General features: G+C 33.3%; 3 protein-coding genes across 3 annotated transcripts in view; 1 reads left to right on the top strand and 2 right to left on the bottom strand.

The window, feature by feature from the left end:
* LOC140057354 (piezo-type mechanosensitive ion channel component 1-like) overlaps nucleotides 1-9,096 on the bottom strand; it is a 63,293-nt gene extending 54,197 nt beyond the window's left edge. The window contains exons 1-2 of the mRNA XM_072102985.1: nucleotides 9,042-9,096; nucleotides 6,234-6,521 (exon numbers count right to left, since the gene is read on the bottom strand). Of these exons, the coding sequence (XP_071959086.1) occupies nucleotides 6,234-6,303 (70 nt within the window). The 5' untranslated portion in view covers nucleotides 6,304-6,521; nucleotides 9,042-9,096. The remainder of the gene's footprint in view (nucleotides 1-6,233; nucleotides 6,522-9,041) is intronic.
* A 63-nt stretch (nucleotides 9,097-9,159) lies between these two features.
* Nucleotides 9,160-12,309, top strand: LOC140056560 (trafficking protein particle complex subunit 4-like). The gene is made up of 5 exons (XM_072101969.1): nucleotides 9,160-9,334; nucleotides 9,724-9,898; nucleotides 10,559-10,662; nucleotides 11,013-11,139; nucleotides 11,812-12,309. Exons 1-5 carry the CDS (start codon nucleotides 9,160-9,162, stop codon nucleotides 11,888-11,890), a joined length of 660 nt encoding a protein of 219 aa, XP_071958070.1. The 3' UTR covers nucleotides 11,891-12,309.
* Nucleotides 12,310-12,417: 108 nt separating this feature from the next.
* Nucleotides 12,418-22,836, bottom strand: LOC140057572 (uncharacterized). The gene is made up of 18 exons (XM_072103287.1): nucleotides 21,753-22,836; nucleotides 20,222-20,691; nucleotides 19,877-19,951; nucleotides 19,284-19,392; nucleotides 18,923-19,033; nucleotides 18,327-18,475; nucleotides 17,966-18,018; nucleotides 17,427-17,532; nucleotides 16,875-16,984; nucleotides 16,330-16,432; nucleotides 15,835-15,985; nucleotides 15,507-15,573; nucleotides 15,241-15,307; nucleotides 14,922-15,007; nucleotides 14,421-14,550; nucleotides 13,840-13,881; nucleotides 13,422-13,524; nucleotides 12,418-13,190 (listed from the first exon to the last, which is right to left on the bottom strand). The coding sequence occupies exons 1-18, from the start codon at nucleotides 22,834-22,836 to the stop codon at nucleotides 13,162-13,164; spliced, it is 3,045 nt and encodes a 1,014-aa protein (XP_071959388.1). The 3' UTR covers nucleotides 12,418-13,161.
* Between the last annotated feature and the right edge of the window lie 813 nt (nucleotides 22,837-23,649).

Here is a 23,649-nt window from a genome sequence, read left to right as displayed (position 1 = left end):
TATACCTGCATTAATTAATTTTAAAAGCTGGGCATTAATTCTATGGTACCGTACTGTAGCTTGATATCAAAGTCTATTATAGCTTAATACAGTACTGTGGACATGTAAAACTCTAATAGAATATGGAACATTATACTCATACAGGTATTGAGGTAAATAATATATAGAGAGATGTAGAGGAAACAACATGGAGACGTACATTTAGATACATAGTATAGAGAGCATAGAGAATAAAACTAACAATTTATATACAGTTAGTACACTATATAAACTGAGTGTTTAGGCACATTTAATAAGGCCTGTCAAAAAGTATAAATATGTACAGTACTTACTAACAAGTAGAAAGAGCGGAAGAAGAATCTTGAATAAAAGCCACATTGCGAATAATTTTGAATATAGCCAATTCTTAGCAGACTTATAAGTGCTCTGTGTTCCGCCTTTATAATAATGCCAGCGCTTTTTAATCAAAGTTTTCGTCTCTTTCCAGAGTTCTTTGAAAGGCAGATCAGAAATGTTAATCGATGTTGTCCGTTCTCTGCTATCCACAAAGCTTCCCATGGAACGTGGACGTGAGGTAGATTCTGAAATCTGCCTTGGACGGGATGATTGACGCAGAGAAGATGGCCGTCGGAGGGGCGTATTGGTTGTTAAATTGTTCCTAGAGGGAGTTTCAGGATAACCATTCTGACTGGAATTAGCGATATTATTTGGTTGTGGTTCAGGTAACATATTAATCTCTACAGATTCCTTGTCAAGAGGAACATTATCCATGAATACCGACTTATCTGGAACGATTACTTCTTGAGGTACTGGTTGGGAACCAGGCAAGTTTAAATGTTGAGGTCGGGGTAGATTACTACTATTCTCACGCCTTTTTACTTCTCCTTGTTCCATTTCGTTTTCTTCCTCCAATTTAACATAAGATGACATAATAAGTAAATAAGTTAAGGAATAGTATTGAGATCAGCAAGACTAGTGGAAAATGGAAATTCCAATATTAACCACTCCTCATCTATCAGCCAGAGATAACATAGCAGATTTGTGCAAAGTTCAATTGAGATAGGAAAAATGTAGATAGGTCACTTGTTGTAATATAAACTAGTAAATCACTGAAATACTTGACCCTTCACTAAAGATTCAAATAAAATACACAGAGTTTACTGGAACATAGTGGTGACAGTCAAGAGTTGCACAGTATGTGAAGATAAATGCTGATAGAGTACAACAGTAGAATTTATTTAATCATAGCTTTGACTCAGTTCAAGAAAAGCCATACAACATCTGTTTAATTCCTCAAAAGCATTGTCTTGAAACCCAACACCAAATGCATGTCAAAGTATAATTCCATAGCTTTCATATGTGTAAGTAAGAGCATGGAGGAATTCTCCAGTGGTAAGACAGTATGTAAAAACTTCTACCAATTCTAGGGCAAGGAAGCCCACTGCTTACTGCACCATGTCTTCCGATGACTACACAGTATTTGACTCTGCTGTACCACAATTATCTATTAGTTAAATAACTCTGTTTACTTAATAAACACTTCCCTAGTGATTATCATTTGTTAATGATGATAATGATATACTGTACCGCCTCTGTAATGCCTCTGTAATAAGTTCAGTTAGCAAAGAAAGTGCTTACAAACAGATGTGCACTGTACATGAACACAGTAAAACAATGCTAAGAAGAGCTACAGTACAACACACACTTCCTTTAACCACTAAATAAACAAACTCACTGTAGCAGTCTATACAATGTGGATATACACACTTTGCAATTAAATATTTTTCAGCTTAAATAGATTTCAATTTACAAGATTGATTAATTAAATGTCATCGTATAAATAGTGAGCTGAGAATGGTACGATCTCGTTTTATACAAAGTCCACACAATCCGGCCAATGATACTCTCGGGCTAATAACCTTCCAGGGTCTACATTTGATAACAATCAAAAGCGAGGTTAATTATTAAATTAATGAGTGCAAAGTCTAAACAATTATAAATGTTTTGATACTTAATGCATTAACAAGTTTATTTAGTTGCATTTAATTACCGTTATGTACAGTACAATATACAGTACAGTATGTTCCAGGCCTGTGTTTACTAATGTTCATAAAATTGATTGATTGATTGATTAATTTGTTGTTTAATCCATCGATATTCTAAAATAAAATGACTTGATACAGTACAGTACAGTACCCAGCTCAACCAACCACATTTTGGAAAAAGAGTTGGAATGTGTTTTTTCTTTTTCTAAGGTAAACTCTGTACACTTTGAACCATCTGTAATGCAGGGCATTAAAAAAGTACTTTGGTAAAAAGACTTTCACCTTTCTATAGAAACACAATTGAATTTGTTGAATGTGAATCATGGATTTTTATAGTGTCATGGTTCAATAAATTGAAGATAGTACTTTCTGTCAAAATGCTTGGTTGAAACATACTTATTTGAAGTCAAATCAAATACAGTTGTCTTTATTACAGTCAATTTAATTGTTAAAAATGAAATAAAAATGAATGTAGGTGTAAATTAGCAGTAATTAATTGGAGAAAAATATCGTTTATTTGTATTGTAATTGAAAAGTACTGTTCATTTTGGTTTCAGGTGGTTTAAGCATGGCTTAAATGTTTAAGCATAGCATAATGCATGGACTTATTTCCATGGTTTAAGTTGGCATGGTTTTGTTTACAGTTGCCAAGCCACAGTTACACATTTTAGTAAGGTACCGGTATACGTTTCAGTACTGCAGTATCTAACTCTATGTATTAATAAACTCTAGATGGCTCACTCTTAAATTAGGCTGAATTGCCAGGCACTTTAAATCAATTTGTAGAGAGTTCTGCAGCAATATTGTGGAAAGGAAGGAGTTCCCTAAACAAAGTTAATTGCGTAATTTACAGCTTCCCATGCGAAAACGGTTTCCCCCAAAAAAATGCTATAAATATGATGAATTATACCAAATATTAATAGCAGTATGTTTTGTAACTATTGTAGACTAAGAAATGAGATTAATATATAAATAACTAAAAGAAAAATAACTTTTAAAAAAGGATGATGTTTTGAACCTACAGTATGGGAGTCATTCTCAGGCTTTGATTGAGGCTTATAACAAATATTTATATTACACATATCAAGGGACTATTAATGGACATAATAGGTTCTATGTACAGTATTCTATGTTTACTTAGACAAAGGTTATATTGTTGGTTATTGAATTTTGTAAGCCTTGTGCTTGAATGAAGTGAATGAAAAAAAAACAACAGAATAACAAGTGTGACAGTGACTATCAGTATCATTTGCTATTCTTCACTCAAACAAAAATGGACCACATGTCAAATGTTATATATTTACTGCAGTTACTGCCGTAACTATATTTGTTTGCTCTTCAACCCGATAAAATAGAAAGCTTGTTTACGGCAATCATACATATGCTGTTGCAGTGACTGGATCATAAACTTTTACATAATTGAAAAACACTATAATATTTTATTGCAGTAAAAAATGTCTTGGTAATACAGTATAGCTGACACTGACAGCTGTGATAAAATAATTTCGGCATGATCTCTAAAGCCCTGTCTACACTATCAAACTAGTTAACAAAGGTTCTGATGTGCCCAAATATGGTAGTAATATTATACTTAAAGATACTAGTGATGTAATCATGTCCTGAAACAGCTGCTCCTATTATTATTGTTACAATTTAACTTATTGTAAATGTATGCTTCTTTTTTTTTTCTCTTGGAGTGTTTTAAATAAATGTGTGTGTACACTACATCACATTTTTTGTCAGATAAAGTTTGATAGGCCCCGTTTCTGCTGCCAAAAATATACCGTATATATACGGTATATTTTATATACGGTATATTTTTTGGCAGCAGAAATGGGTCTCATAAAAAATATACCGTATATATATGCGGTATATATACCGCATAAATATCCCCATCGTTTGTGGATATTATACGGTATATTCCAAAATATACCGTATATTTCGTACCCCGTTTCTGCTGCACTCAAAATATACCGTATATGTGACCCGGCCCATGACACGAGGTCAAAAACTAACAGAGCGTGACGCGTTTGTTTGGGTTTTTCTGCTGCATTGACACACGCGTGTATAATAAGCAAGCAACAGATCAAAATATCACTGTGGACTGAAGAAATAACTATTTTTGCAATTCAATTGTGGGGAGAAGCGAAGGTTGGGGGAGACTACATGGCAACAGAAGAGATACCGAGATTTACAAAAGTATCTCAAACAAAATAAAAGCAGAATTTGTGGTAGACTTAATAACGCCAAAGTTATCGGCAAACGCCGTCGTCTTCTTTGCATAAATGTAGTCAATGCCCATTCTACATTTCTAGATTGTTTGTGCGATGTAAATTCGTTGCCACTTCTGATCATTAGATTTAAAATAGAAAGCAATGCTAAGACGTTTTGAGAAACCATAATTGTTTTGTTTTTGTCATGTAACCTCACTACACGAGACTCTAGGTCAATCCATACTTCCGTCTCACAAAATGCATTTTGGGTATATGAAAGCCAACTTTTTTTACAGCCCACCCACGAAGTATGTGCAGCGGAAACGGTGCACGAATTTCATATACGGTATATATACGGTATATTTATACGGTATATTTATACGGTATATTTATACGGTATATTTGGGATTGGCAGCAGAAACAGGGCCATAGAGTAAACTGAGCTTAATTAAGAGTCAGTACTTATACTTTTAATCTCATGTTTCACAGTGTTAATTACTGCTTTTAATATTTTTATACTAAACCGCATCACAATAGTTAAAATATTACAGTAATTCTATAATGTCCCACACGCAAGCAATGGATTCACAATTGGTTATCCAACAAAGATTCTTTTAGCCCAATTGGTTTGAAAGTAAACTGCAAACCTGTTTGCATTCAAACCCACTGAACCAATCATGATATACCTGAGTGAACACATATTTGGAGCTACAGTAGCCTTGGTTATTGGTGTTACAACTTTAAAAGATTTGAATGCTAAATATTCTGAAGGTATTTTAAAAATAGTTCAACACACTTCTGTCTTTCAATTATTTGTTTCAAATATAAATTAATAATATAAAGTATTTAAATAATTTTTAAAACGTATGCGTGGTTCTTAAAAAACGTTGAAACTGATCAGAATTTGCTATTTACCATAATATTAAATAATTTAAAAGAATTTAAAAATGTATAATGTTCACAATTTATGAGTTAAGTACAGTAGTTTAAAACATACAAAAACAATTCTTTCCTGTGGTTGAAAAACAGCATAGATTTTGCGAATGATCGTAATATCAAAATAGCATTAGTTTGAATGGCAAACCAATTTTTGCATTTTCCAAAATGGAAAATATTAAATAAAAAATCTACCACTGGACGAATAATTCTTTCTAATAAGGAGTGTGTCAATTGCAATAGATATTTTCAATGTTTATTCTGTGCTTTAAAACCATGTAGGAGAATATTACGAAGGAAGTAAATAAACATTGGTGGTTTTCGTTTGAACATTGTACTACAGTAGTAGCTGATAATGTGCAGAAAGTGAAAGTTTGGCTTTTATTCAACAAGGATACTGTAAATTTTCTTATTTGTTTTTTGATCATGTATTAATTATTGTTAACATTCCTTTGAACTCTATTTTGCTCTCCTATTAAATTTGGAAACTATTTTAGCAAATAAGTATGATGTACTGTACAGTACCATATCATTAGCAAGTGATCAGGAATAATGTGATCTAATTTAAATGTAAAAATAAAAAAAGTCCAATTGACAATAGCCTCTGATTGCTTTTAGAAAATGTTGTCTAGGCTATACAGTAGCCTATATAATATAATAATAACCTAGCCTACTGTACCAATACTATACCAATCCATTGTAATGTAAGAGAACTACAGTCTTTTTTTCAGAGCCTGCACAGTACATTTTAATTAAAGTTTAAAAAAAAAACAAACATAAAAAAATTAAAATTACCTTATTATACCAAAATTAACAAGTTTACAGTATTTAATCTCTGGTAAGAAAGTTTTATCAATTGATATGTACATTACATTACAAATAAATATGCAAACAAATAAATGTATAGAAATAGAAAACAAATCTCCAAGATTAAACATTAACATTATTTATCATTCCCTATTTCTTTGTTTAAATTTTGCATATTAAGTTAAAAGGCTATGCAAATTACATTATCTACAGTAGTTTTAAAAAAACTTACTTGCAAGTAGAAATATCGGTAATACAACTTTGATCAAAGTCGTACAAACTCCGTAATCAAGCGAAATCATGGTGCCTTATTTTATTCCAGAGAGCACAGCTCTGGAGAGAAATAACAAGGCTTCTCTACTGCAACAACACACTGAAAAAAGCGGCAAATTTCTTTTAGTTTTAAATGTTTTTGTCATTTACAGGAAGTCATCAGCTTGGTCCTGATTGCCATTTCCCAAGCTGATAAGCTTGACTGGTAGAATATTGCAGCTTGCACACTTGGTAATCAAGCAGTTGGCTACATGAAAGGAAATTCAAAGGTTATAGTGAATTATAATTTATGTAACATACTAAACATGTGACCAATAGTATAGCATAATGAAAGTTAAAGAGAGAATGGTGATTAAAATGGCGTGTACTTTCTTGAATCATCTGTACGATGGCAGCAAATATGATTTCCTTTTCCAAGGTCAATAAAAATGAATTGTCCCTTCCCTCATCACATTTTGGAGCTATATATGAACTCTTTTACTAATTACTATTTGTATTTTTTTCAAGAAAAATTGCTGTGCTTTAAATAGGTGTGTCCCTTCCTAAGACAAATCAGGTTTATTTAATTAACATTAAAAAATTGGTTTTATTTCTTTGAATTTACAAAATGACTTGTGAGTGAGTAAACAATCGATGTGTATGACTGACGAATTATCAACTCAAGTACTTCTGTTAAAATTATAAGTGGTTAATCAAAAGTTAAACAAACATATCTAGCGAAATCAATCAATTTTATCACAAGAAGTCAACAACCACTACATGCATGCTGTAGAACTAGTTACAAGGCCGAGATATGGATCAATATCAATACACGGTATTATATTAGCCTGGGTTTTGGTTTTAGTATTAAATTTATTTAGCAAAAAATCATCTTAATTTTGTTTTAGGATTTTTGTATTCTGGAATTGACTAGCTAAATCTAGAGATTATTGCGATAGATTTAAAACTTTAAGTCTAATATACACAATTTTATCTACCATATTACCAAAATATTTGCTAACAGTAACACTTGGCAAATAATACTATAGTACAGTCCGAGTACTACATACAGTACTGATGGATATGTTGTTAAATATTTTATTCACTTTTAGCCTTACTAATACTAGTTGAATGCTAATTCTACTATTATTATTTTTTTTAAACTGTTTTTTAAGTTTTAGAACATAAAACAAAACCTTTTTTAAAATTAAAACAAATTTAAAATAATATTGTGGAATATTTAGTTAAATTCAACTACCTGTACAACAATGAAAATATAACAATTAGAACTATAATTACAGTCTACTGTAGATATAATTTTAAAAATACAAATTTAAAGATGTATTGTCCCCCAAAAAACATGAAAACTGAAGATTAATTAAATCAGATTTTGATTATGTTATTTTGTAGTTTTAATAAATTGAATCACTTCCGCAGAAAAAAATAGAAAAAAAATTATGTTTTCACTTTTAAAATGATAAATATAGGGAAAGTATTGAAAACAATTCATGGTATGGTGGTTATGAAAAAAATGTACAAAAAAGAACATGTGGAAAATTAATTAAATTGGAGCATGTTAATAACATGTTATCATAAAAACCTGTAATGTATTGTAACCAACCCCTAAAAAATAGAATACTGAAAATGTATTGTGTTAAAAGATAAATGGTTAAATTCAACTAAAAACCCATTGGCTGGCAGCCAATTTGACCATTTTTTGCTTTTAAATATATTAAAGTTTTTTCAGTTAAATACATTTTCTTTCCATCCAATTTTTGGTCAAAGTTGATAAATATTATGTTACATTAAAATGGCATTCAACAAAAAATTTGTTAAAATAATTTTTTCAGGGTGACAATACATCAACTATTTATAGTTAAAATGTTTAAAAGTAATTCAATGTCATTTTATTATTGATTAAAGTAAAATAATGAATGACAAAGGAATCCAATAACAATGTGACATTCTTCACCAAACAACAAAATCATTCAGAATGAAAGAAAGCCAATTCATCAAAACAACAATTGTACTGGTTGGAAATAAAGCAAAGAACCAGTGTACAGTATATAAGATGGGCATTTTTTAACACAATACATTTTCAGTATTCTATTTTGTAGGGGTTGGTTACAATACATTACAGGTTTTTATGATAACATGTTATTTAATATTAACATGCTCTAATTTAATTAATTTTCCACATGTTCTTTTTTGTACATTTTTTTCATAACCACCATACCATAAATTGTTTTCAATACTTTCCCTATATTTGTGTAATCTAATTACTGCATTTGATTTTTGATGTAAAAATAAAGAATGTGCCTATTGTGATAAGAAGTAAAAATGTGAAAAATAAGTTGATTAATAAATAAAAGTGACCTGCTATTGTTTTGCTTTTGCTTCTGCAATCATCCACCTAGGCCTAGTAGTAGTAGTAGACTGTCACATTCAATGTCAATTATTAGCTGGGAAAGTATCTTGTTTTTTTTCATTTAATTAAATTTAACTAAAAAAATACGAATGTGAATGAAGAGGAGTTAGAACCTAGCTAGGCACTTAGAAATATTACTCCACATGGAGAAACACATCCCCACCCCTGGTGATATGCGCCTTTTTCGCCGGTCAGCAGCTAAAAGGAACAAAACAAGTGAAAGAAAACTCTTGGGCTGGCCTAGCTTCTTGTGATGAACTTAGAAATCACACACCTAGGCCAAGCCCCCTATAATATTTCACGATCACTTTAAATTATTAAGAAACATCAAATGTTTAGCTAAAGTCGATTTTTACTTACTTTTATTGAAAGTTTACTACTTTTGGTGGATCATTCGTTTTCGTCTTCACTTGACTTTTCTTGGAATTATTTTAAATAATGTTTTGCAAAGAGCGCCACCACTTTCGTTTTCCGAAAAATGGCGATCTTTAGTGTTTACGTTGTAAATCGAGCTGGGGGTTTAATTTACCAAGCAGACTTTACTCAGCCAAAAACTGAGGTAGAAAAGACATTTGGATTTCCTTTAGAACCTACTCTGAAACATTATGACGAACGAATGGTGGTTTCGTTTGGCCAAAGAGATGGAATCAAAGGTAGGTCCTACTACTACTAGCTAGGCCTCTATTTTTTAGAGACAGTCTTTTGCGATTGAGAGGGTAGGGTCCGGCGGGGAGGGCTGTCAGTCAGGCTCAGGACTAGGCCTAGCATTTTATTCTAGGCCTAGGCATATTGTACTAGTCTAGGACTTGTAGATCTAGCTTTACAGGAGGCATAAGAGCATGATGCTTATTATGTGAAATAATATTTTTTCTTATTTGATTAAAAAAAAGAATAGGCCTAGCTAGTACCTGTGTGTGTGTGTGACTGCTGTGTGTAGTAGGCTAGTAGGCCTACTGTTAGGTAGGTAATTGTTTTTATTTTTTAATATAAAAAATAATTAACTCAATAACTAAGTAATTCTTATTAATGTATGTCTTTATAGTTGGTCACACGGTGTTGGCAATCAATGGAATGCCAGCTAAAGGAAGGCAGTTGGAGGATGGACGAGATATTCTAGAAGTTGTCGCAAATCCTGAGAATTATCCAATTGCAATCAAGTTTGGTCGTCCGAAATTATCAACAAATGAAAGAATTATGCTAGCTTCTATGTTTCATTCGTAAGTAACCAGGAAACCTTTAAAGATGTATTGTATTTAAAAAAATTTTTTTTTTATATTTCGAAAAAAAGTGGGTCATTTTGAAGTATCATAATAGTTATTAACTTTCACCAAAAATTTGTTGAAAAAAAATTAATGTAACCGAAATACGGACGTTTGTTTTTTTCAAAAAATAACTTTTACTTCCAGTCAAAGTTTTCGATCAAAACATATCTCATAATGCAATGCGCTTGTTTGGCTACTCTGTATGCATAATCATAAAACTTCCTCTCGATTTGTGTGAAAACACCTTCTCAACCGCGACGAGTTGTAAACAATCCTAATTAGCATCATGCATAATGCATACTCGTGGTTTAAAATCTTTGTTTACTTTCGCTCGTGACGATTTTCCAAACGAAATGTAATCAAATTAATTTACCTGTTAATTACGTAAACTTGTTGTTTTTGCCTCGAAGTTTCGACTTAAAGTGAATAACTTTGATATGGCCAATCAATTTTTCTTTTTTCGTGTTTCAAGGGACAATACATCTTTAAGTAAACTGTCAGATAATATAAAATGCAATTAACTACTATGATGAAAAGCAGCCATTAAATTATCCGAGTTTTTAATCTATTACTAACATTTTTATCCAAATTAAAACAACAAAAGTTTCTCTGTAGGTTGTATGCTATTGGTTGTCAGCTTTCACCAGAACAAAGGTCATCCGGGATTGAATGCCTTGAAACAGATACATTTAAACTGCATTGTTTCCAAACACTAACAGGTATTTTGTGGAAGTTTCAACATATTTGTAATCAAATTTTAAAAAGAATTTGGATGTATCATTACTCCGTCCGTCTTCTCCCCAAGAAATGATTAAATGTCTTGACTTTTTGAAAGATTTTTTTCTCATAACACAATGGCCATAAACAGGATTTGAATCCAGATCTTATGCTCTGTATAAACTATCAAACTAGTTTGATACCTGTATACCCAAATATAGTAGTGCTATGACACACACATCATGTTCATATATATGGGCACATCAATTTTGTTGTCACATAAAGTTTGATAGTGTAGACAAGCTTCAAACTACACTCACTAATAAAATCATAAACTTGTATTTTTTTGCAGGAATCAAATTTATTTTATTAACAGACCCCAAGCAGACTGGTATTGACACTCTGTTAAAAAAAATTTATGAAATTTACGCAGATTATGCTCTAAAAAATCCATTTTATTCCGTTGATATGCCAATTAGGTAAGTCTCTATATGTACCATTGATAATCATTGTTTGACAGCAATGTATTCAACATGGTATTCTGTACAAAATAGCACATACCATCATTTTCATCAGAAACGCCAATGGCTACACAATAAACAGAAGTTGCGATCCAAATGCAGAACTATAACGCAAAATTGGGCAATTCTAGCCCTGCTTAAAGCCCAAATCTAAGCTAGTTCAGGCATATAATTAGTACCATACCTCTGTACCATACCTCTAAACCTGTCCCGATTTCTAATCAAATCAGTTTAACGCGTCAAATCTGTTAACAAAATGTTGACTAAACAATTTATATTTTAATTAGCCATTATGGCTATGCACAAATTTTGAATGAAAATATTCCCTGCATACAAAGGGTTGTAAAAATAAAGCTTAGACATAATAAGACAAAAAGCACACAATAGCTAAGGCCCAGCCTTCATAACTAGATCATAACATGATTTCTATTTAACGGTTTATCTTTATCATCATGCTAAACTTATTATGATAGGTCATCTAATTGTCATAATGTAATAATGATGACATTTAATGTAAATACAAATGTAGAATACATTATTATTAGCAAATAAACATTGAAAAGATCATGTTTAGCATTTAGTTCAAGCATTATGTTTATATTAAAGTTTGTTTACTCATTGTTTAAACAGGTGCGATTTATTTGATACTAACATCCAAGCTCTAGTGGAACAGGTTGACCGTGGTGGCGTATACGCTGGAAATGCATGAACACGTATTAATGATTAAGTTACAATCTATCAGAAGCTAAACAAACTGTGATGAACAATTATGTTATTCTTAAACATGAGTGGCCAAAAAGAATGTGTTATTGTAAATGTCAATATGACAGTGGCAGGAAAAAAACTGTTCCAATGTTCAGTACACTTCTGAGTTCTATCACTATGGCAACAGAGAAGCTTAAAATCCTATGACTTCTATGTTCTGTGGTGCCGCTGTCTTAACTACTCGGCGACTCGATTATTATGATATCATAAAAGAACTCTTATGTTCACTAAGGTATTTTACAAACCATCATGTGCTCAACACGTAATTAATAGAGACAAGAAACTTGATTTCTTCTAGAGAAGACCCTTCCCTACGATTATTCAATAAATAAATGTTTTTTAACTTTTTGAAGCAGTACAACACTACTGAACTTTAGCACATACTCGCTTTAAATTCAGGTTTCAAACACTGGTTGCTCTGACCAGAACCAGAAAATCGTAGGTGCGAAAGTGCAGTAGCACCAATAAGTACAGTATGAACGAGATATTAAAGGACAACTTGACCGAGGACTATATTTTAACGTATTAGGGATGTACATATGATTTCAGAACCATCGCGAGATTAAGGATATCGCCGCACGCGCTCGCCGCACAGACATCTCCGTATATTGCTGTGACGTAGTAAACACTTTGTATATAAATTTTGATTTTTTTTTATTGTTTCTTTTGCTTATCTGGACTCATTAAGTAGATTTTGCGATGCACTTGTGACGTCACAGTAATTTACGGCGACGGCTGTACAGCGATATCCTTAATCTCGCGATTGTCAAGTTGTTCTTTAAGTACAGTTTTTTATTTATACATTATTGTTATAAATTATAAACTGATAGTCTTTGAGGGTCCGAGGATGAAACAAAATTAGGTATAGTACCATACTTAGTACCATACAGTACTTATAAAAATGTCCTCACAATGACCAGATGTCCCAAAAGTGTTATATAGTGCAATTTAAAGGCCCCTAAGCATGATGGGTAAACACTAGGTGATTATTTTCTACATTTAGGATATCAAGCAGTGAGTGAACAAAAGCAGTCTAAAAAATATATTGTCGTCAGTGTAATTATAATATATTGTATCTTCATTTATATCAGTATTATTGTTTTACTGTGAAAAAAATACAGTAAATAAATACTTAAAAGAGATATATATTCTCTGTACAATTGCTTTCATTTCTTTCCATAAAGATGAATAATTTGTCTGCATTTCCATAGATTTTTACCAGCTGGTTGTTGTCCGTTTCAATCCTATAAAGAAATTAATAATTCACATAAAATTACTATGGTGCCCCAAAATCATTGTCATTGGCCTTTAGTGTGAAAAAGTTAATTTTTTTTTTTTATTATTATTCTTTGTGGTCTGTTAAGCGGCGTGGATCTGACTGCTTTGAACCTGTGCCAATTTCATGGCTTATTGTCTGCGCGCTCCTGCCTTAACCACTCTTTCACTCAACTTCATTATTACATTACACTTCGTACCTGTTGTGCCAGTAGATGAACTATTTGTTGTTGGGTGGACGCCATGATGTCCACGACGAATTGCTATAAATCTGTTGAGACGATTAAAAGCAGCTTTCCGAACCTGAAACATAAAAAGGTCCTAAATATGATCGAAATGTAGGAAAACTTTTAGCTTTAGAGTAAGTAAATGACATTGTGCCTAAAATTAGCCATTTCTTTCGTCAGACTTTAAATCAGGGTTCATACATTTCCTCCATCATCATGGAATTTTACTAAAATGTTTCAAGCCCTCTAGAAAGTCATTAAAAGATGATTTTACACAATATATTTCAGCAGTGATTTAGCGGCCATTTTAGGAGTGCTGTTGGCATTGTTCACAGTAGCAGTTATTTATAGTATCTCTATGATACTGAATACATTAAAACGTTTGGTTTACCTCATCATTCATGACACAATGAAGCAGAAAAATGAATGCTCCCTAAAAGTAGAAAACAAAGCAATATAATGATGGGCGTGTGGCGCATTAAAGGGTGTGGCGCATTAAAGGGTGTGGCGCATTAAAGGGTGTGGCGCATTAAAGGGTGTGACACATTGTGTTTTGACTACTGATCGTGAGATTGAGGTTCGAATCCAACTCTCGCCGCATTGCTTGTATCCTAATAGGCAAGATTGCCTCTCTCCACCCAGTTGTATAAATGGGAACTCAGTTAGATCAAGACACAACTTTACGCTGATTACTAGCTGCATTATGGGAGTATGTTTCCATACGTGTTTGATCAAAAAAATGACTGGGGTAAAATGTTCAGCACTTAGAGGTTTCACAACATTAGGCGCTATATAAATCCAGGATATTATTATTATTATTATTATTATATGGTAGGCCTACAAGGGTGGCATTTATAAATCTTAAGCCAAGATATAGTTACTAAGTGAAAAACGGAAGCTTTACTTATTAAACCTGTCTTTTTATCTTATAGAATTTAAATATTTAAAAAATAAGTAAAACTATTTCAATACCTGTAAGGAATTACAGATGACAAAAAGATATACGAAAGATAGCGCCCAAACAAAGTTAAAAGACAGCACTCCAAATAACCATGTGACACCAAGTAGAGGCTGAAGCACTAAAATAGCTCGTAGATTTGCCCTGATAGTAGTAAAAATATATTATTACCAGTTGTATCATGCACATTTCTATATACAGTACATAAGCTAGGATGGCATACAAATATTAACCAAGCTTTTATTGAAATGCATAACATGGACTTGGTTGGAGTAGGCCTAGTTTAGTTAGGAACACAGCATAAGTTTTTTTTTTCTTGTTTTGTAAAATTATCAGCCGAAGCTATACAACCTAAATTCCATACAAAAAGTAGAACTCTTTCTCAGTTCTCCACTGGTGTAAGTAAGATATATTAGTGCAGAATATTTATGTTCATTTAAATAGGCATAACACAAGTCTTCTTTTATACATAAAATAGTGCCTGTAAAACTATACTAATTGCATATTGTTCTTGCCTCATTCTCTGTGTCCTGGCTTTATCTGCATTAGTCTTCAGTGAATTAAACGTCTTGATAACCCTCACCATTATAAGTGTGTTAATCTAGAAACAAGTAAGTCATGTCATAAATATGTATAAAATAATGTGAGTTCTCAGTTGGTAAGCTAAGTTTTCGTAAGTAAATAGTGTTTTTCTCTTGGTAACTATGTTTCTGACCTGTGTACACAGATACAAAGGTATTATTAGTATTCTTTAAGCACTGACAGGGACAAGAATTCAAGGGAAAATGACTTTATTTGTATGATTAAATTTGATGGTAAGCCACTGTAACTTACTATTCCAACAACAAGCACTGGAGCAACGAATGCCCATGTAACACCATCCTCTAAGCCAAGCCAACACCTAGAACAAAAATTATTTCTAAATCTTAATTTGAAACATTATGCCTTCTTATTCGTTATAAAAATATATAATATATAATGATGATTAAGGGCAAGTGTTTCTCAAAAGCTCTGCAAACTTTTCTGGCTGTTTTGAGAGTTGTTATAAATGTAGTACAATTCTGCATTCTTAGTATTGATTGATTATAATTGTAACTTACGCTTCAGGTGTTCCATATCCATTATATCTTGCAGCAGCTGTTATACCAACTATGAAAAGTGGTGACACTTTAAAGAAAAATGCAGAAATATTTTATATGAAGTTTTCAAAAGAATTATTTTTATTTTTAAAAGTAGAAAAAAAAAATAAAAAAAATGATAGACTGTTGACTAAAACATAAAATCACAACCCTGATCAATTTTTTCTTTTTTTCAACCATTCGAAAAGTACTGATTGGATCAACAAAAAAGAAAAATTCTCTCATCTATAATATTTAGGATCCAAATGCAATTTTTTTCAAGATAATAATTATTAATAATGTAACCTACCCCAACCAATTAGAGCATAATGTAGGAGAGTCAGTGGTTTGCGATGAGCATGGCTGGATTTCACGTATAGGTAAGCGCCCTCTATCATCATCCATGCAAACGATGCAAGAAAGAAGTAATGTAAAAGAATCGCTATTATTTTGCATACAGTCTACAAAGAAGTAGAAAAGAAGTAAATTTTCAAATTATATATATAAATTAATAAAAGATATAATAATTGATGTTTGCAATAAACATTGCAAAATGTTAAAGTCATGACAATCTTATGTTGTTCACATGGTCAGTTCTTGGAAATCAGTTTTGTTATAATAAATACATGTCTTCTTCATGTCTTACACATGATCCATTACATTTGATCACATGGTCAGTATATGCATATGCATTTTGTTCACATGATCACTGCATGATTTTCTTTTTCAAGCCTCTAGGTGAATAAAATAGGATAAAATATAAAATAAAAGTTTATAGGTGTTAACAGATTTGATTAAAACAAACCTTATTTCCCGTAGCATCAATTCCTGTAATGTAGATCAAATGAGCAAATAGTAACGATAGTGCGAGATTGGCATGGATTGCTATGTTTTTCTGGTGTAGTAACCTAAAGTAAAGTAATAACAGTGACATTTAATATATTTTCAACTAGTAGTACATTTTTTTAAACTAAAGGTCAAGTATGATACAGCAGGGTGAGAGGATACATTCCAAAGGAACTGCCAACAACTTATGTATTTGTACTCATCATCACAAGCGCTGAAAGTCTTGCAACCTGGCAAGGCTTCTCCAATCAAAGCGATATTGGCATACAGATTAGATTGGCATATAACTTCTACAGGCCTGTACTGTACACTAGAGGGCCTGTACTGTACACTAGGGGGAATCGAGGGGCTTTCAAAGTTCAGAAGGACTACCTGCTGCTTCTGAACTAGAAATTTGATTTACAGAGGGCATTGTAACCCCTCTTTTTCATTATCCTAGGAAAATGGGATATGAATTAATGAGATTGCGTATGATAAAAAGGTATATAAAAATTAAAATCTTACTTGAGCACAATGTATGATAGCAATGTAAGGACCAGGCATATGATTGATATAGAGACTCCAATGAGAGTTATCATACTTAACACCTTCTCATTCGTTTCACTAATAGAAACCTGAAAACATTTTAATTAGGATTGCGTTAATAATGCTAGCTTTTAAAATGGTATATACTGTAATTTATTATGATTATAAAGTGACAATTTATTGATTATAAAGTTGTAGGTAATGTGTGAGTGTGTGTGATACAGTAAGTACTGATTGTGAAATTGTGATTTTGGATGAAACGCTTGTCGCATTGCTTGTATTCTTAGGCCAGACCATTTGCATGCGTTTGCCTCTTTCCCAGGTGTACAAATGGATGCATGGTAAGGTCAAAACCCACTCTGCACTGATTACTAGCTACAACATGGGCGTATGTTTCCATATGTGTTTAATCCAAAAATGACCGGGGTAATAATATGTACAGCGCTTTGAGATTTCACAACATTAGACACTTTATTATCAGGATATTATTACGATTATGATTTGATTATTTTAAAACCAATTTTTTTTCACCTCTGAAACTTGCATCAAAACAGCAAATGAGGTTGTGTGGTTACAAAGACAGTTGACCCATGAATCGTTGAATGACATAACTTGGCAGCCATAATCAGACCAATCACTGGTTTAAAAGCAAATTTTAAATTAAATTAAACTTGTCATAATAACAATTACAAACAAAGCCCAGAACTTTCAGGGGTGGGTGTTTATAACCAAGTGAGAAAATATAGTAATGTTGAGGTGAAAACAGCATTAAAATCTAGACTTCAAAATATTGGAAATCAACAGTATGAAATTGTAGTTTTAATTGAGCAACAATTTTTATATTGTGCTGGGAAGAGAAGGGTAGGGCTTTTCTGTCTATCTTCAAAACATTGACCCACTCATCAATGTATATCTTTATAGGAAGCCTTTGGTGGCACCAAACCGTATGAAGCACACAGGTGTTTAACCACTTTTTCCTGATGCCAACTTAACACATGGTACTGTGTTATCTGCAAGTACCCTCACCACTGGGTACCATAATTGCCATTCATTCATGACTTGATACTTGCCTTTGATGTACATCCCAGAAATTACACGTTGGTATAGTGTACACATCCTCAACCTAAAGAATAATAGTATAACATATGTGTATGTATTGTATTGTCCATGTATACAAAAATTAATATTATAAGTATGAAATGAAATAAAATCGGTGAAAATTAGAAAAAGCAGAGTCTGGAATTTTCAGTGTAAATACTGTACATGTGCAACAAAGATCAAATTGATATCTCTTCTAATATTAATTTATATATCAATTCAACAGGCATATAAACCCCTTTAACTGCCCAGTGATATATATATATACTTTGCTGGGAGTGAAAGTAAAATTTGATGTTATAATTTGTGAAGAAGAAGAAGTGGAAAACCTACTAGGTTCAGCTTTAACTGAAGATGTATTCCACCATTTAGTTTGTTTCCATTTTGGTTGGCAAAGGCAACAGACATTATATGACTACCAATAGTCTCTTTGTTTGGTTGATTGAGATGCAAACCCTCATACACAATGGAAACCATATAATCTGGACATAGTGTTATAAAAAAAATATTTTATATATATTATATTTGTTTAGGAAATTAATATCATCTTCTGCCTTTGCAAGCTTCTTGTCTGCACTCATACTTTGTGGTCAAGTATCAAGGAAGTTACAAGGAAGCGTAGAGATATATGATATATAATATACTGATTTTATATAATCTCTAACCATAGGAAGAATTTTTTAATTTTGTTTCCTTCGAACACCTGAATATAACCATTGTTTGTGATTCCCTCTATACAAGAGGAACAATATGTGTGCTGGCCACAAGGTTGTCAAAGGAAACTTTTGAAAAAGTAGTCAGGTTGAAGTTACCAACCGTACTGGTGTCTACGGCCCTGCTATGAAAAGGATTATGTACAGTAGATAACCTTAACCCTTGAAAAAAATGACTAATTAGAGACCACTAAAGATCACAATTGATTCACTGACCATATGCATCTAAAACACTGGTAGTAGATAATTCTGCAACTATTTCCTCCTTGTTTGTAAAGTTCATCTTCGTGTCTCCTCGTTTGGAGGCAAAATTAACCCATCTCACATCTACAAAAGGATTGAACATTTATTTAAAAGAAAGTAAAATCATTTTCCTGTGACATCTGGAAACTCTTTTAAACTTTCACATAGTAGTCACAATTTATCTCAAATTAATACAAAATTAGGGAACAGGAAGTAGACTGAGGCAGTGACGGCAGCCCAAGATAGGGAATTGTGTGGACAGAAATACTAGGCTGTATTCTCTTTGGGGAAAGAAGGAGTTAATATAAAAAAACTCAGAATATAAATTTCTTACTGAATTCGTTGATACCATTTATCCTGGATTCATTTGGTTTAAGCAAGAAATATTTGATGGCTACATTTTCAACAGCTGACAGAAGGCTACTAGTTACATTGGTATCTTCCTGTGAAGAATAACAAAAGAATATTAGGGATCTTTAATTTGCAACAACCACTGACAACCAATGACCTAAGAACATCATGTTAATTCATTACGTGTATATGGAGATATTGGGATGTGTGTTGTCGCTCGACACAGGTTTGATTTCCAGGTCCAGGCTGCGACCAGCAACACGTTGTTGCAAACTGAAAGATCCATATTTTCATATCTTGAAGGAGCACCAAAGACAACATACTACTGACAGCCTATATAATAAACCTGGAGGCAAACGCTGATAAAATATGAGTACTTTGGCAAAAAAAGTCTGCAACATGGTACTGTATGTCAAGTAACACTTGTGATATGTACAACCTGCATATCCAAAACAATTGAGAGGTGAAAGATCAAGTATTTGGCATCAGAGCATTTTAGTACTACCGACTATCAAGAGACAGAAGCTAGTGTATGGATTGGAAAATGAGAACATTATTGAAACCATGTAAACCTACCTGAATAGAATGTTTTACTGGTAGGTTTGATACATTCAATAGACTGTCTATTTTCTTTAGAACCTGGAATAATGTCTAGAAATAAAAAATAAAATCAAAAGTTAACAAAAATTTAAAAAATCATCAGACTACATATACAATTTGCTGGCAGGACATTTTCACCCAATTTACTACCATCCAGAACTATTAGCCCAGCCCAGGTTGACTGTATAAATATAAGATGAATGGAAAGTTATCAAAAGTCTACAATACAGCGTAATTACTCCACATTTTTGGGGGAGAGTTCATACAGCAACCAGTTCGAAGAAGAAAGAGTATCTTGAATTGTGTAAAAGTAAACCTTACATTTGTAGTTGGCAGACTGCTGTTCAAAAGGGTATCAATGAATTTGAAGTAAGTGAGTAATATCTCTGTATCAATGTCACCAGATGATTGTTCTATCGCCCAATGAACAGAGGATACACTTTGATTTACGCACAATGCAGTTGCACAGGACGAAAGATCTTCTGTTTTGCTGCTTATTAAACTTTGAATTGATGGCCTAGGGGGAGGAATGGTTGGAGCTGCTTTTGCTTTTTGCCCTTCTTCTTCCTCCTCCATGCTATCTTCCCCCGAATTGTCTTCCTCCTCCATGCTATCTTCCCCCGAGTTGTCTTCCTCCTCCATGCTATCTTCCCCCGAGTTGTCTTCCTCCTCCATGCTATCTTCCCCCGAGTCGTTGTTTCGTTGATTGGATCGATCAATAATCTTTTGTACATCTGCATCTGTTGGATCATACAAGGGAATTGTGGTAGATACCAAATCTCCTCCCTCTCCTAAGCAAAAGCAAACAAAATGTTTCAAGAATCAATGCGAGCACACTGTTTGCTCACACTTTTTTTCTTCGTGTAGGGTGTCATTTTTGGGCCAACTAGACTAGTGAGAGGTGTGTGGCTCAAATAATTGGTGTTTAAAGCCCCCATCTCCTATTTAAAAATCAAGCATAACACCCCTGACTCTCCACTTAAAAATTCATTTCCATGCTGCGGTAAAGGGCAAAAGCAAAGCTGCATGTTTCTTTGAAAAAACTGTGAATAGTAACATAATATGATATAATGTATATTTTGAACAATAAAATAAACCAAAATAAACTCGACTACAACAACTCTGTAAATGAAAAATTACTGAAAGGTTAAAAATGGTACTTAATTCTTTTGTTATCATTTTTTTTTTCAAAAAGTACTCCATTTATAGTAAATAGGAATGTATATGTTCTGAACATACTGAACTCAAAATCATCTATAATCAGTTTTTTCAGTGAAAATGTCTCAACATTTCAACTTATGTAAATTAAGTAGCCGTTTGCTTAACGCCCATCATAAATTGAATTTATTGTGGAAGAAAAGGTCAATATCTTCAAAATGTGTATTTACATAAAGCATTTCCTCTTTAACTTTGTCAAGTGCCTCTGAGCATTATTTATGAATATCGGTGCTAGATTGATTGGAAAACCTGTGTACCAAATTTGGTGGTTTTGGAAGAAACAGAAATAAACACCATTAGGGCCCATTTATACAACACGCTAAATCAACACAGTTCTACGTTGGCGTATTGTATAAACAGAAGTGGATTCCATGTAGTTACTAAACCACCTGGAAAGGCTACTTGAAAACGCTACTAGTGGATCGGTCAAATTTGGGCGGTTGGTGAGCTGAAGTAGCACCAGGGGACAAGTTTCCCTTTATTATGGCAGCAGACATTTGGCGGTGACTGACTTCCCTGTTCATAACGGCTCAGTTAGGGGACTGAACATTGTCTGTGAAAACATGCATATACATAGCATAAGAAGGGTGTTGTATAAATATTTCAGCCTACATACTCCACTAGTTGAACTTACCTGCATTGGTATTAGATAAATTCAGCGGAGGTACACTAGCAACCAGACCGCCTCCAGAATTAGATTCAACTGTTGTGGTAGTAGGTATACTAGAGGTCACTCTCTCAGGTAAAGCACTTGTAGTAGATCTACCTGTTGTTGTATCTACACCTGTTGTTGTTATTGTGGTAGTAGGCATACTAGAGGTGACACTCTCAGATAAAGCACTTGCAGTAGATCCACCTGTTGTTGTATCTACACCTGTTGTTGTTGTTATTGTGGTTGTAGGCACACTAGAGGTCACTCTCTCAGGTAAAGCACTTGTAGTAGATCCACCTGTTGTTGTATCTACACCTGTTGTTGTTGTTATTGTGGTTGTAGGCATACTAGAGGTCACTCTCTCAGGTAAAGCACTTGTAGTAGATCCATCTGTTGTTGTATCTACACCTGTTGTTGTTATTGTGGTAGTAGGCATACTAGAGGTCACACTCTCAGATAAAGCACTTGTAGTAGATCCACCTGTTGTTGTATCTACACCTGTTGTTGTTATTTTGGTAGTAGGCATACTAGAGGTGACACTCTCAGGTAAAGCACTTGTAGTAGATCCACCTGTTGTTGTATCTACACCTGTTGTTGTTGTTATAGTGGTAGTAGGCATACTAGAAGTCACTCTCTCAGGTAAAGCACTTGTAGTAGATCCATCTGTTGTTGTATCTACACCTGTTGTTGTTATTTTGGTAGTAGGCATACTAGAGGTGACACTCTCAGATAAAGCACTTGTAGTAGATCCACCTGTTGTTGTATCTACACCTGTTGTTGTTATTGTGGTAGTAGGCATACTAGAAGTCACTCTCTCAGGTAAAGCACTTGTAGTAGATCCACCTGTTGTATCTACACCTGTTGTTGTTATTGTGGTTGTAGGCATACTAGAGGTGACACTCTCAGATAAAGCACTTGTAGTAGATCCACCTGTTGTTGTATCTACACCTGTTGTTTTTATTGTGGTTGTAGGCATACTAGAGGTGACACTCTCAGGTAAAGCACTTGTAGTAGATCCACCTGTTGTTGTATCTACACCTGTTGTTGTTATTGTGGTTGTAGGCATACTAGAAGTCACTCTCTCAGATAAAGCACTTGTAGTAGATCCACCTGTTGTTGTATCTACACCTGTTGTTTTTATTGTGGTTGTAGGCATACTAGAAGTCACTCCCTCAGGTAAAGCACTTGTAGTAGATCCACCTGTTGTATCTACACCTGTTGTTGTTATTGTGGTTGTAGGCATACTAGAGGTGACACTCTCAGATAAAGCACTTGTAGTAGATCCACCTGTTGTTTTTATTGTGGTAGTAGGCATACTAGAGGTGACACTCTCAGATAAAGCACTTGTAGTAGATCCACCTGTTGTTGTTATTGTGGTTGTAGGCATACTAGAAGTCACTCTCTCAGATAAAGCACTTGCAGTAGATCCACCTGTTGTTGTATCTACACCTGTTGTTGTTATAGTGGTAGTAGGCATACTAGAGGTGACACTCTCAGATAAAGCACTTGTAGTAGATCCATCTGTTGTCGCATCTACACAAAACAAAAATGAGTTGCTATATTACTGCATTTATATGGAATATAAAAATAAAGAATGTTGTTGCAGGTCCTGAATGTAACTTTTGATTTCTCTTTTTTAATATTTCATAATATTATCTTCAATTCCAATAAGACAACTATTACAGGTTAAGGTTAATTTATTATAAAATTTAGTAATGTTTTTTTAAGTTTATGCAAGAAATACTGACCAAAATATGGGCATCCATAAAGTTTAAACCTTAGTGCTTGTTCGTTTTGCCAATGTATACCATTGATCATCAATCTCCTTGTATAAATTGGTAATGGCAACACTTGAAAGCGGAATTTGCTTGAATGAAAA

This window comes from Antedon mediterranea, chromosome 8, assembly GCF_964355755.1.
Source record: "Antedon mediterranea chromosome 8, ecAntMedi1.1, whole genome shotgun sequence".
In the NCBI taxonomy this organism is placed as follows: Eukaryota; Metazoa; Echinodermata; class Crinoidea; order Comatulida; family Antedonidae; genus Antedon; species Antedon mediterranea.
This window is presented reverse-complemented; position numbering and strand designations above follow the sequence as displayed.

Excerpts from the sequence above, each read along its gene's own strand:
- LOC140056560 (XM_072101969.1), top strand. The coding sequence starts at position 9,160 with ATGGCGATCTTTAGTGTTTACGTTGTAAATCGAGCTGGGGGTTTAATT. Across the intron at positions 10,663-11,012 it reads TTGTTTCCAAACACTAACAG|GAATCAAATTTATTTTATTA; the intron begins GTATTTTGTGGA and ends ATTTTTTTGCAG. Across the intron at positions 11,140-11,811 it reads TCCGTTGATATGCCAATTAG|GTGCGATTTATTTGATACTA; the intron begins GTAAGTCTCTAT and ends TTGTTTAAACAG.
- LOC140057572 (XM_072103287.1), bottom strand. The coding sequence starts at position 22,836 with ATGCCTACAACCACAATAACAACAACAGGTGTAGATACAACAACAGGT. Across the intron at positions 19,393-19,876 it reads CAGTAAAACATTCTATTCAG|GAAGATACCAATGTAACTAG; the intron begins GTAGGTTTACAT and ends TATTCTTCACAG. Across the intron at positions 18,476-18,922 it reads CAGTGTTTTAGATGCATATG|ATTATATGGTTTCCATTGTG; the intron begins GTCAGTGAATCA and ends CACTATGTCCAG.